Source organism: Sinohyriopsis cumingii, chromosome 16 (genome assembly GCF_028554795.1).
Source record: "Sinohyriopsis cumingii isolate HCF-2022 chromosome 16, ASM2855479v2, whole genome shotgun sequence".
NCBI classification, from domain to species: domain Eukaryota; kingdom Metazoa; phylum Mollusca; class Bivalvia; order Unionida; family Unionidae; genus Sinohyriopsis; species Sinohyriopsis cumingii.
In genome coordinates, this window is record NC_142976.1 from 58,530,028 (window position 1) to 58,542,715 (window position 12,688).

Sequence of the window (12,688 nt, forward strand, 5' to 3'; positions counted from 1 at the left end):
ATGATGTCGTAGAAAACACAGCTGCGCCGTTGCTTTAGCTCGTTTATTTCAAAGTGTATTCTGCATAGCTGATCAGGATGAAGTTGGAAATACGTAACACGTTCACCAAGAATTTGCACATCTTCTTGATCTTGTCAGTAAATCTCTTCTTTTTGACAATGTTAATAATAGTATAAAACGAGATCTTGGACAAAATGTTCTTTTATCGAAAAAGGAAAAATCATGGTAAATCTGCATTTTCAAAAACGATTATCTAGTGAAATGTTAAAATTGATGTTTCCTCTGTAGATAGGTCGTTCGACAAAAGAAGACGTGGTTTTGGTGATATACCCAAATAAGTGCTTCGTACGGTAGTTCCTATCTTAAAAACTGTGGTCACTCGAGGGTTGCATGCTTTGAAAGATGAAGCATGGAAGTAAAGAAAATAATTTTCCAAAAACGTCTTTATGGACCAAAATGTTCCAAATAAGCCTTGATGAAAGCAAGAGAAAATGCGCTGATTCAAAAAAGACAAAAACCTTTTGGGTCGGCAACTCACCCCATTCCATATATTCGTTTCAAGCTTCTGACGAAGGCATTGCTTCCTCCTCTAAGTCACAAATGGGACAAAGCATATAGAGGTTCAAAAACATTTCATAGAGGGATTATATATATATATATATATATATATATATATATATATATATATATATATATATAATCTCCAATCTTTTAAAGGGCAATAATTTTACCAACTGTACGGCATTTCATTTGATAATGTGCATCTACGATTTCCAGCGTAGACAGGTCAGCCTAGATTTTGTCAGCAGAACAATCCAAGAACTGAGGTTAATTGCAGTATTGTTCCATTAAGCAAGAAATGTTTGTGTGTTCAGCAAAACTTAATTACAAAGTGTCTACACCTAGACATGCAATATGACAGTGAATGCCAAAAGTGTGGGAAGAACGACTGACTGTTTGCCCGATTAAATATAACCTATCTATTCTTCGGGTGCTTGTTTTCGCAAGAAAATGCCAACGTTAGTATCCAGTGTCACAATTTCAAAAATATATATTTCCTTTCGAGTTTGCGATTAACTGTACTAAAAGGGAATCGTACCAAGCACTGGTCCAAACAAGACCAGCAACATGTTAGTTGACGTTCCTGCTTTATTGTAAGACTCACTGACTCTTATCAATTTCTTAATATGTCAGTTTGAAAACTATCATAGATGTTTATCATAATTAACTGGACGAATGCAACGTAAGACACCGTTTAAGTCGAAAGGAAACAAACATATCAGACATAGTCATCTCCAACGGATTAAGTACGAAAATCATTATGCAATAAAAATAGTGACAGAAAATTATATAAATTAATCAATGAAAATGTATTCGACTTCAAATATGTAGTACTACAATACTGTGGTTCATATGTAAATATTCTGCAAAGATGTTGTTGAAATTCTGAGAATTATATATATATATATATATATATATATATATATATATATATATATGTATGTATGTATGTATGTATGAGGTCATCACGCGTAGACTAGAAAAACATATGGCCATATCAGCATCGCATCATAATTGCCTTGACCTATCATTCTCCTTTACCGATCATTTGGTCTTGAGAACCACATTTCTCGAATCGTATACAACTAATATCGTTCCAGCTAATGGTTATCGTGCAAAAGAAAAAAAGTTTAGCAAGGCATTACAATGAAAAAATCAAGTCTATCACTCTGACGATAACGAGATTCAACATTCTCAGAGTGAAAGGGAAATAAACCTTAGGTAATAAACGATGCATGGGATCTATAACGATGAATGCTGGTATGGAGAGGAAGTCATCATGGAGTTCATGGCTATTTCTATGACAGGCTTACGACGTGTCAATCCACACAACAATTAATGCCATGAGGATGACAAAGAGTGATCCTTATCAGTAAAGGCTGAATAATAAACGGAAGCTGAAATAACAATACTATACCAACATTTCCAAATAGGAGTGTGACTTTAATAAAGAAATCTTGGTTGAAAAATAATATAACAGCTATTCTGGTTCAAAATAATGTGTTGCAATTTGATTTTTATTTGCATTGAGACAAACGGCCATCAGCTAGTATATACATATACATTGTTTGTTACAGACATTGATGGTGGCATTCAAATAAATCAATCGCATACGTACACACATTCAAATGCGCATTCACATATGTATATATAAACTTACACATATATGCCTTTACATGCTTCACATGCACACATACGGTACACATGTACACAAAGATACACACACACCATATATATATATATATATATATATATATATATATATATATATATATATATATATACACACACACACACACACATATATAGATATTTATCTCTCTCTCTCTCTCTCTCTCTCTCTCTCTCTCTCTCTCTCTCTCTCTCTCTCTATATATATATATATATATATATATATATATATATATATATCTATATATATATATATATATATATATATATATATATATATATATATATATATATATATATATATATATATATATAATGATTGATGAACATAATTTGTAACAGTTATTTAGATAATATTTTAAATACTAACTTTTTTTAAATCGTATGTTCGCTCTGTAAGACGGGTCATGTAAATAGTAAGTAGATCCATTCGAAAGGTTCCAAGGTAGAGATGTACTGTAATTCAAGTAAACCTCATGTGATGAGAATTTAGAATTTAGGTCGTGGGTTTTCTAAGAAGGCCAAGCTGACTTGATGTGTGATTAGCTAATATAACACACATTAACTTGTTTCCAGTTCAAATCTCTTTCTCAGTTATGTATAGCCTATCTTGTGCACTAAACCCTACAACAACAACAACAACAACAACAACAACTCTCGCATTATACTACGTCCATGCAATGTAAATAGGAAATGTTTATTGGTTTATGTATTTTTAGCAGTACCATCGGTCTAGGAAGTTATTCATTTATATTGAGAGGAATTTATTTAATTTAATAATTCGTTGGAATTCCATATTCGCTCACGACTAAGCACACATCACCAACAAATGATGTTACTCAATCGCTTTTATATGTACTCGTGTGTAGCAGACACACTTGCATGACGACCTAGTAACTAATTATCACGTATCTACACAGTCATACCAGACATAAAGCGTGTAAAGTCATCGCCATACGTTATGGTAACGACCATTTTCGTCATTAACCGTATCGGCTCAAAATGAAAAAAAAAGAAAATTTACCTAGAAAAGAATCGACGAAATGTGTACATCACTGGAATAATGTCTCATATGTCCATAAATAGAAATTTATTAACAAAACTAAATAGATAAGTGCATAGCACTGTATTACCTCTATGAGAATCTATTCAACTACAACACACACACACACACACACACACACACACACACACACACACACACAGCATATAAATACTTACAAGAATAATCAAAAATATTAAAGTTTGAACACATAAACATGGATGATGTCTTGTACAGAATGACAAAAATATGTTGGTCGTACCCAATTTAAAATTCCAGTAAAATTTACCATGATTAAATCTGTTCCCTGCCGCTTCTTTGGCTATGTTCATGTGGAAAAGGTAATGATGCCATTTGAGAACTAGAAACGGTAAGAAACTGTGTTATGTTGAGAAATGGGGGAGTGCTGTACTTCACTTGCCATCTGGAATCCCTAAGGGGACAATTTTACCTGAGTTAGCCGTTAAGGTAAATTGCGTCGTATGGAATATGATTCGTTGATTGACCCAGATTAATACTTGACGCTTCAATTGACAGTTGAAGCTTGACGCTTGAGTGATCGCTTATCATTGCTAGCTGGCTAACGGAGACAGCTGATTATCCACAAGCTCCATTCACCTTGGTATCTACCAATATGTGTTAGGTTCCATCAATCACAACTCTTTATATGCCCTTGCTAGCACGCACCCTTCGGTTTTAAACTTGACCTTTAATCAAACCATCTTAATTTGGGTCCTGCGAAGTTGTTGTTGTTGTTGTTGTGGGGTTTAACGCCATTTTTCAGCACACGATAGGCTATGCATAGCGGCCAGTATTAATGGTGGAGGAAGAACCCGGGAAAACCCCGAGAAGAACCACCGACCCACGAGAAGCTACTGACAAGCTTTCTCACATACCTACTTTGTCCGAATCCAAGATTCGAACCCACGCAGACAGAGGTGAGATGGCAGTGATCCGTAACGGTGAGCGCTTTAGACCACTCGGCCCCCACTCGGGGCCCCTCCTGCGAAGTTTAAAGATATTCCAGCACAATTTAACTTAGAACATTTACGATAAGCTAATAAATGCAGAGTGCACTTTGGAGACCATGATTATCGCAATGAAGACAATAAAATAACGTGGATAAATGAGAATTCAGAATATATCAAAGGCATTGTGTTTCGTAGTGCATGTCTATAGCTGAGAGAAGCCAACCAGCACAGTAACAGGAGGTTTTATCATCTAAGCAGCTCTGAAGAGACAGGTTCAACTGACAGTTATACAGCATGATAAGAATCATGTGACGGATCCAAATGACAGTGATAATTGACTGAATGTCCACTTGGCATTCAAATGATAGTGATAAATAATGACATGATCAATGTGACAATGACGAATGATTGCATGATCCAAGTCATAAATCCAAATGACAGTGATAAATGATCGTATTATCCTTGTGACAGATCCAATTGATAGTGATAAATGATGGTAAGAACCATGTTACAGGTCCAAATGACAGTGATAATTAATGGTGTGGTCCATGTAACACATCAATATGACAGTGATACGTGATGCCATGACTAATGTGACTAATGCAAATGACAGTAATTAATGATAGCATGATTAATCTGACAGATCCAAATGACAGTAATATATGATGGTATGATACATGTGACAGATCCAAATGACAGTGATATATGATGGTATGATACATGCGACAGATCCAAATGACAGTGATATATGTCGGTATGATCCATGTGACAGATCCAAATGACAGTGATATATGATGGTATGATCCATGTGACATATCCAAATGACAGTGATAAATGATATGAACCATGTGAAAGGCTCAAATGATAGTGATAAGTGATGGTACGGTCCATGTTACAGGTCCAAATGACAGTGATAATTAATGGTACGATCCATGTGACACATCAATATGACAGCGATACGTGTTGGCATGATTAATGTTATTAATGCAAATGACAGTACTTAATGATAGTATGATTAATCTGACAGATCCAAATGACAGTGATAAATGATGGCATGATCCATGTGACAGATCCAAATGACAGTGATATATGATGGTATGATAGATGTGACAGATCCAAATGACAGTGATATATGATGGCATGATCCACGTGACAGATCCAAATGACAGTGATACATGATGGTATAAAACATGACAGATCCAAAGGACAGTGATTAATGTTTGTATGGTCCATGTTACAGATTTCAATGACGGTGATAATTAATGGTATAATCCATATGACAGATCCATGTGATAGTGTTACATGATGGCATGATTAATGTGAAAGGTCCATATGACAGTGTTACATGATGGCATGATTAATGTGAAAGGTCCATATGACAGTGTTACATGATGGCATGATTAATGTGAAAGGTCCATATGACAATGGTACATAATGGTGTGATCCATGTGTTATTTGATTACATCTCTCTCTCTCTCTCTCTCTCTCTCTCTCTCTCTCTCTCTCTCTCTCTCTCTCTCTCTCCAAACCAACTAACCAATAGTTAGTACAGTGTTTATCTGACACAGTGAATTCAGACGTATAGGTCAGTTATGGATAAAATCTTCATAATGTGTCTAAACGCAATTATTTGTCAACTGCGTAACACAGATGTATGGTAACAACGAATATGGGTTTTCAGGTATGGATGATTCTAGAGATTCAAAAATATGCTTACAAAAAAGCTCCCTATAGGGAAACACTGAGACACTTATAAACATGAAGCAATATTCATCATATGAATAATTAGTCACTGTGTACTCGTTTCCAACAAAAATACAAGATCTAATGCAATGTGGAATCGACTTTTATTGCTAGTGAATATTTCCATCGAATCCAGCAAATCCACATAATTGTAGATTATTTGAAATATAGGGGCTTGATGATGTGCGTATAATGCAACGAACGATTTATCACGGCACACTCGGCACATTCATTTCGCCGAAAAAATCTATGTCCACATAGACGATATCCATGTTAAAGTAACGTCCTTTTTGGGGCTTTTGCTTTTTGTACATACAGACAAGAACATTCTCACTTTTGTAATGAATATATCCCGGCCATATGGACACTTCATACCCCTGAGTCAGCAGTTTATTTTGAAGCAGCTCTGTGATTATCATCAGTATTTTTCTCTGTATCTGTGACTCATTAACAAAAGGTAGGAGCACTTCCGAGGTTTCATCATTTGGACATGTTTCGAGAACTTTCATAATTTCTTCCGACGTACCATTCCGGAGGGTATATTGAACACTACATTCCCATCGTGACATTTTTTCTTCATCTGAAATCAAATTAGCAGTCTATTATTATTATTATTATTATTATTATTATTATTATTATTATTATTATTATTTGTAGTAGTAGTAGTAGTAGTAGTACTATTATTAGTATTGGCTGGTTTGGGGGGTCTCGCCCTAGGCCCAGGACCTGGATTGGTCTCCACTCCGTGCTCATATAATAGGAAAAACAATACACATTTCACTGCTAGAGATAAACCACTGATTTCCATTTTTGTGATTGATGTAGACTTCAGAGATTTGTTAGGCTGGATGAAACATCCAATCCTGCATCTCCACTGCTCCAAACTAATACCCACCTTAAGACTTAATAGATGGCCAACAGTATACTTTAAGCTGCGTGTAGTGTGACCCGAAGCCACTTCTGCACGGGTTTGTACATGTATCTTACCTTCTTTGTTCACACTTTCATTTTAAATAAAGTCATTTTTTCAAACATTCATATTATTCTTTATGAACATTTGATATGATAAAGTTGTTATAATCACATCTATGAAAACTCACCCATATGTTATCTGTATAAATATAAAATGTGGGAATTCTTGTGAGAACAATTATTGTCACTGTCACCTCGTATACCGGAAGTCCAATTGAAACCAGTCAAGGTGGCAGAAAACATCCACAAGGGTCATTCTTCCACCCCCACTTTTTTTTACATTAGAACAGCTAATTAATAAAACTCAGCTGATAACAAACAGATACTAACTTATTTTAAGAATAACAAATTCTCCCGAAAATGAATATATTTGTTTTTAAAACCAACGATATTAAAATAAATATTTATGTACAACCTACTATATTAACAAAAATATATTAATGTCAGTAGTATAGTGGGATACCGTAGGGTATATGGAAATCTCAGTCAAAAAGGCTGTGGGAACGTTTAGGGTTACCACGTTTTAAAACAACCTGGGAACGTTTAGGGTCAATGGGAATTTAACATAGGGAATGTACAGACAATGGATTGGGATACTCTAGAGTCAATAGGAATTGGAGAGGGGTGACGTCACGGTACTGGATAATGGCAACAATATGTAAGGGACTGACCTCAATATTGGACCAAACAGCGGGGAAAAAAAAACTAGAACGTTTGGCCGGGGCGGGACTGGCGGGACATAGACATATATAACACATGCAACATACAGACAGATTGATGAACATCAAAAACACAAATATTTTAAAGAGAATAAATATCTTTTTGAGAAATATGAGTGGCCCTGAAAAGGGAATTTTTTTAACACCGTTCCGTTAACACAGAGGACATCGCATAGGTCTTCTTCTCTTTCTCAAACTTGTTCTGACTTCTGGACCGTAGATGAGGACTCTCTTCCGACAGCCTTGTCTCTCCATATAGATTCTTCTTTTCCAAACGCTCGTATTGGTGATCAGGATGATTGTCCATGATGATTTCACATACATGGGTAAGTCCGTACGGAACAGCATTGACAATACGAGAGTGGATGATTCAACATTAGTCCACATCTTGTGGCGAGAACAGGTGAAGGGAATGAAGTGAAGGGGTTATTTATAGTGAAAGAGCGGATCGAAACGGATTGAGTTTTTTCATCAATCCCAGGACGCGTTACAAAATTCAGTCACAGTACGGAGTCTGTCTTCCAATTCGAAAAGAGCTGCATGTGACGTCATATTTCCTCTCTAGATACGCTAGCGTCTGTGCGCAGTGAATCAATGCGACAGAGTTTTCATACATCACGGAAATTTAGAAGACGCTGGATTGGGGTGCACCGGCTTTGGAGACAATTAGCGACGGCATAGCAGCGGCTACTAAAGTCAACACAGTTCTACTTCCAGAAGAAACAGATTTTAATTGGCATTTAGTGGATTTTCTCTCTTCTTTGCAAGAATTTGTTCCGGTACCAGTACCTTCGCCACATTCTTCTTCTTTGCCACATGTCGGGGATTTTAAAAAGATACAGAAAAAAGAATTGGAGAAACAGCAGGAAGAAGAAGTACAGGCTTTTCTCCTTCAAGAGAAACAGTGAGAAGAAAAAGAAGCAAGAAGGAAACGATAGGACGTACAGGCAGCAGAGAATAAACAAGGTCTAATAGAGAAGGAACAGAGTGAACGTCAAACGGTAACGGTAATCGTAGACATTTTGGCAGAGTTAAGGAGTGAAAACAAAAGTATCAGACTTCTTTGATACGACCAAAGAGAAAAAGACCTTCCCGAGCAAAAAAACCTAATCCTGTTACCACGCCTGTGATACCCACCCTAGTGATTTCTACCAAGTCATCGATAGGAGCAAGTCCAGAAGTAGGCGTTGGCCGTGGCAAAGTCTTAAGGCAGTTAAAGCTGATTACGTCCCGTTCCTGGCTTTTTTTTAATAAAACAACCATCCAACGGTCCTTTTCAGGACCAACCACTTCTCTCAAGCCAACCACTTCTGTCAAAAAGAGATAGCATTAATTTTGCCAAAATCAAATAGAACTCAAACTTCCCTTTTTCCCCATGATGTACGTGTGTGCGTGCGTGAGTGGATATCCATATTCTAAAAAAAATCAAAACCAAGAGAAACTTACGTTTTCTGTCTGGTCTCTTCTGAAACAAATTTTTCAATCCAATTCACAACACAACACTTTAAAAAGTTCATAGACTTCTTCTGTGTGTTTGTTCACTCTCTCTGTTTTTATTTTTTTTCTCAACATTCACCGGTTTTTCCTCCTCTTCTTCCTCATTTTCTCCTCGTCTTTTTTTCTTCTCTTTTATCTCTTTATGGACGTGTCTGGGTTCTTCCTTTTGGAAGGGTACTTCTTCTTTCTGTTCGGAATCCATCTCTTCCTCTTGTTTTGTAGGGCATTCTGTAGACCAATGTCCGTTGTCTTGACAATGATAATATGTATCTTGACTTTTGTCTCTTTGACACCTGTCTTGTTTTTTTGACAGTCTGGACACTCTGTAGTCCATTGCCCATTCTTCTTACAGATATAGTAAGTATCTTGACTTTTATCTCGAAAGAAGAGGGAGTAATCCGTCGGCTTGTCAGAATAAAACTTTGGTATGACACCTCGTAAGGCTCTGATCAGAAGTTAGATTTGTCTGGGCTCTTCCATCGTTCTGGTTGGTTTGAAAGTGAAATGAATACTGGAACGGAATACACTGACCCTTTGTATACGGAAGACACTGGTTTGACATCTATACAAGAACCCATGGAGTTTAAAACGTAGTCATTGACTTTTTGCAGTCAAGATGAAACGATCTCATCATTTCGTGGAGAAAGGAGAAAAAAGTAAGAGACAGAAATGCGATTTATCGACTCGCACAGTATCTGCAGTCTTGGCTCAAATTCATGCCAGTGATTTAGAAGATGACACGAGTGAGCCAGAATCCAGACCCATAGAGTCTACACCCAACCAATTCCACCAGTAAACCCCGAAAAGTACTACCACATTCGAGAAACGGAAAAGCGCTCCTCTAGAAAATTTAGAACTACGGCTTACACGTACATGGCGATGTTTAAAGATTTCAAGTCCTACGTACCGTTGGAAAAAGCATAGGGGTCGTCACCGAGGTGTGAAATTCTAAATTAACCAAACTGAAACGACAATGTGAAGACAAAGAAGACGATCGCTTAAGACTTTCCATTCATCACGACAGTTTGAAGTCCCCTGTTTGGATCGAGTTTAGCCGCCCGGCAAAGTTGACACCTTCCAAAGTCATCGACAAGATTCAACACGTGCAACAATCCAACGACAAGTTTCACATCGCCGATTGAAAAGCGACATTGTTGATGATCCACGTGACTCTCCCCCAAGGGACAGGACGGAAAAAAGTGTTATTGGTGAACGAACGTCTCAACACCAAAAAGAGCATCGTCCGAATTAACAACTGTCAAGACATTATCTGTTTAGCACGTGAAATTGTGGTGGGATGAACGTATGCCGACAAGAACAAAACGGCAGAATGGAAAAGAGACTAGGAGAAATTCGACAATCGGACCGAACCAAACAACGAAGAGAAGTAGAACTATTGTTACAACAACTTGGCATATCAAAAGACACACCCTGTGGTATTCATGAAATGCAAAAATTTCAAGATGTCCTGGCTGCACGCTACACCTTGAATGTACACCCTCAAGAAGTACACGAACCTCGAGGCAAAAATTTCAAAGACGCAAAATGCATTCACGTCTATCATCACGATGAACATTTCGATGCCATCACCAGTATCACCGCATTACTGGGATACGGTAATTACTGTGAGAAATGTGATTATGGTTATAACAATCGAGAGCAATGCAAGCATTGTGGATCGAAATGGGAGGGATGTTTGGCTTCTCAACCCTGTCTTGACGAAGGACAAGAACGGGTGAATTGCCCTGACTGTCCGCGCACTTTTCTCAGCCCTGCGTGTTACCAACAACATCTGAAGAAGCAAGGTTCAGGGCAGAAAAGTACATGTCAACTGATGAGATTGTGCCCTTCTTGTGGACAAGGCACACGTACCAATAATGCCAAGGCACATGTATGTTTAGGAAAAAAACGATGTCACATTTGTCGCCAAATAGTAGACTTGGATTACGAATGATACATTAAAAGATTTCATTCCAAAAATCAAGAGGATAACGATGACCAGAAGAAAGGGAATTTCATCTTTTTCTATTTCGAATGCATGCAAGAGACCCCATTTACATTACAAAATTCTGTGTGGCTCATCGAGCGTGCGAGAAGTGCTTCTAAGAACCTATCTTTCTTCATTTCCCTCACTGCAGCAAAGATTCCTTAAGGACGTGAAAAATCTTTCGGGAACCGAACACGCTAGCCGATTTCGCCCACTGGAATTTAGATCCCATCGACAAGACGTGGAGCCAAAAGGACATCGAACGTTACGGAGATTGTCATCAACATGCCACGGTAATGACTCACAATTTCTCGGGATACGATGCGCAATTTCTTCTCAGGTACTATACGGAACAAAGTACCGAACATCCGAAAGTGACTTAGAACGGAGCCAAATTCATTTCCATCCAAGTGGGACAAGTGCAGTTTAAAGGTTCAGTGAGTTACTTGGATATGACTTTGAGTCAAATGCCTAAAACGTTTGGAATGCCAGAAATGGTCAAAGGCTATTTCTCGCTCTGTTTTCAATACCGAAGGCAGTAAGCACGCCGTGTTATCCCATTTGCCTGATGCTCACTACTACGACCCCTACAACATGCGTACCGAACAACGAGAAGCTCTCTGCGCTTGGTACCAGACTCAGCCTAGGATCCCGTCGACTTTCAGGAAGAAATGTTAAAGTATTATCGTTCTGACGTTGTTAAAGTATTGTCGTTCTGACGTGGATATTTTACGATGTTGCTGTGGAACATTTTGAGAACTGTGGACAATTTTGAGAACTGTTCATGGAACACGGAGGGATCATCCTTTGAAAGAAGCCTGCACCATCGGCAAAGCATGTTCTTTAGTGTACCGCCAACGATCCGTACCCGAAAACACCCTGGCTGTAATCAGCCCTCGAAAGACGAATTTTGTCAAACGTCAGTACTCGGTCAAAGCCATACGCTGGCTACATTACTTGTGCGACAAGGAAGACAAATATATCCAATATGACCGCAACGGGATAGGCCAAAAGATCACGGGAAAGTATTCTGTGGATGGCTGGCCCCTAATATTGTGAACGAATTTAACGGATTCTTATTTCACGGATCTCTCCTCTGTTACACTCAACGTGACACCAAAAATCAATTTTTACAACGGACTATTGAAGACTTGTACGAGGCTACTTGTCAGCGGCGCTTGAAGATAGAACAGCAAGCATAACAAGTGGTGGAAATGTGGGAATACAAGTACGATTACAGTTTGAAAAGCCATCCCGAATTTAAACGCATCATGGAAAGTTACAAGCTGGTGGACCCACTTAACCCTCGGGAAAGTATATATGGAGGACGGACAAATGCCACCTGTTTGCTGTACTACGCTGACGAAGAGAAAGGAGAAGAAATCAAATACTTGTTCGTTGTATCCTAACGTGTGTAAATATTCTCGCTTTCCCGCAGGGAACCCACAATTGCTGGGGGAACTCATCTACGTGGGCAACATTCGACAATATGACGGATTAATTAAATGTCAGGTCTTGCATTACA

The 12,688-nt window shown here is 38.0% G+C and overlaps 1 protein-coding gene across 2 annotated transcripts in view; it reads right to left on the reverse strand.

The window, feature by feature from the left end:
- Positions 1 to 6,075: 6,075 nt before the first annotated feature.
- LOC149780495 (nuclear GTPase SLIP-GC-like) overlaps positions 6,076 to 12,688 on the reverse strand; it is a 149,922-nt gene continuing 143,309 nt past the window's right edge. For both annotated transcript variants that reach the window (XM_089937457.1, XM_089937456.1), the window contains one exon: positions 6,076 to 6,568. In XM_089937457.1, coding sequence (XP_089793583.1) covers positions 6,198 to 6,568 — 371 coding nt within the window. In that variant the 3' untranslated portion in view covers positions 6,076 to 6,197. The remainder of the gene's footprint in view (positions 6,569 to 12,688) is intronic.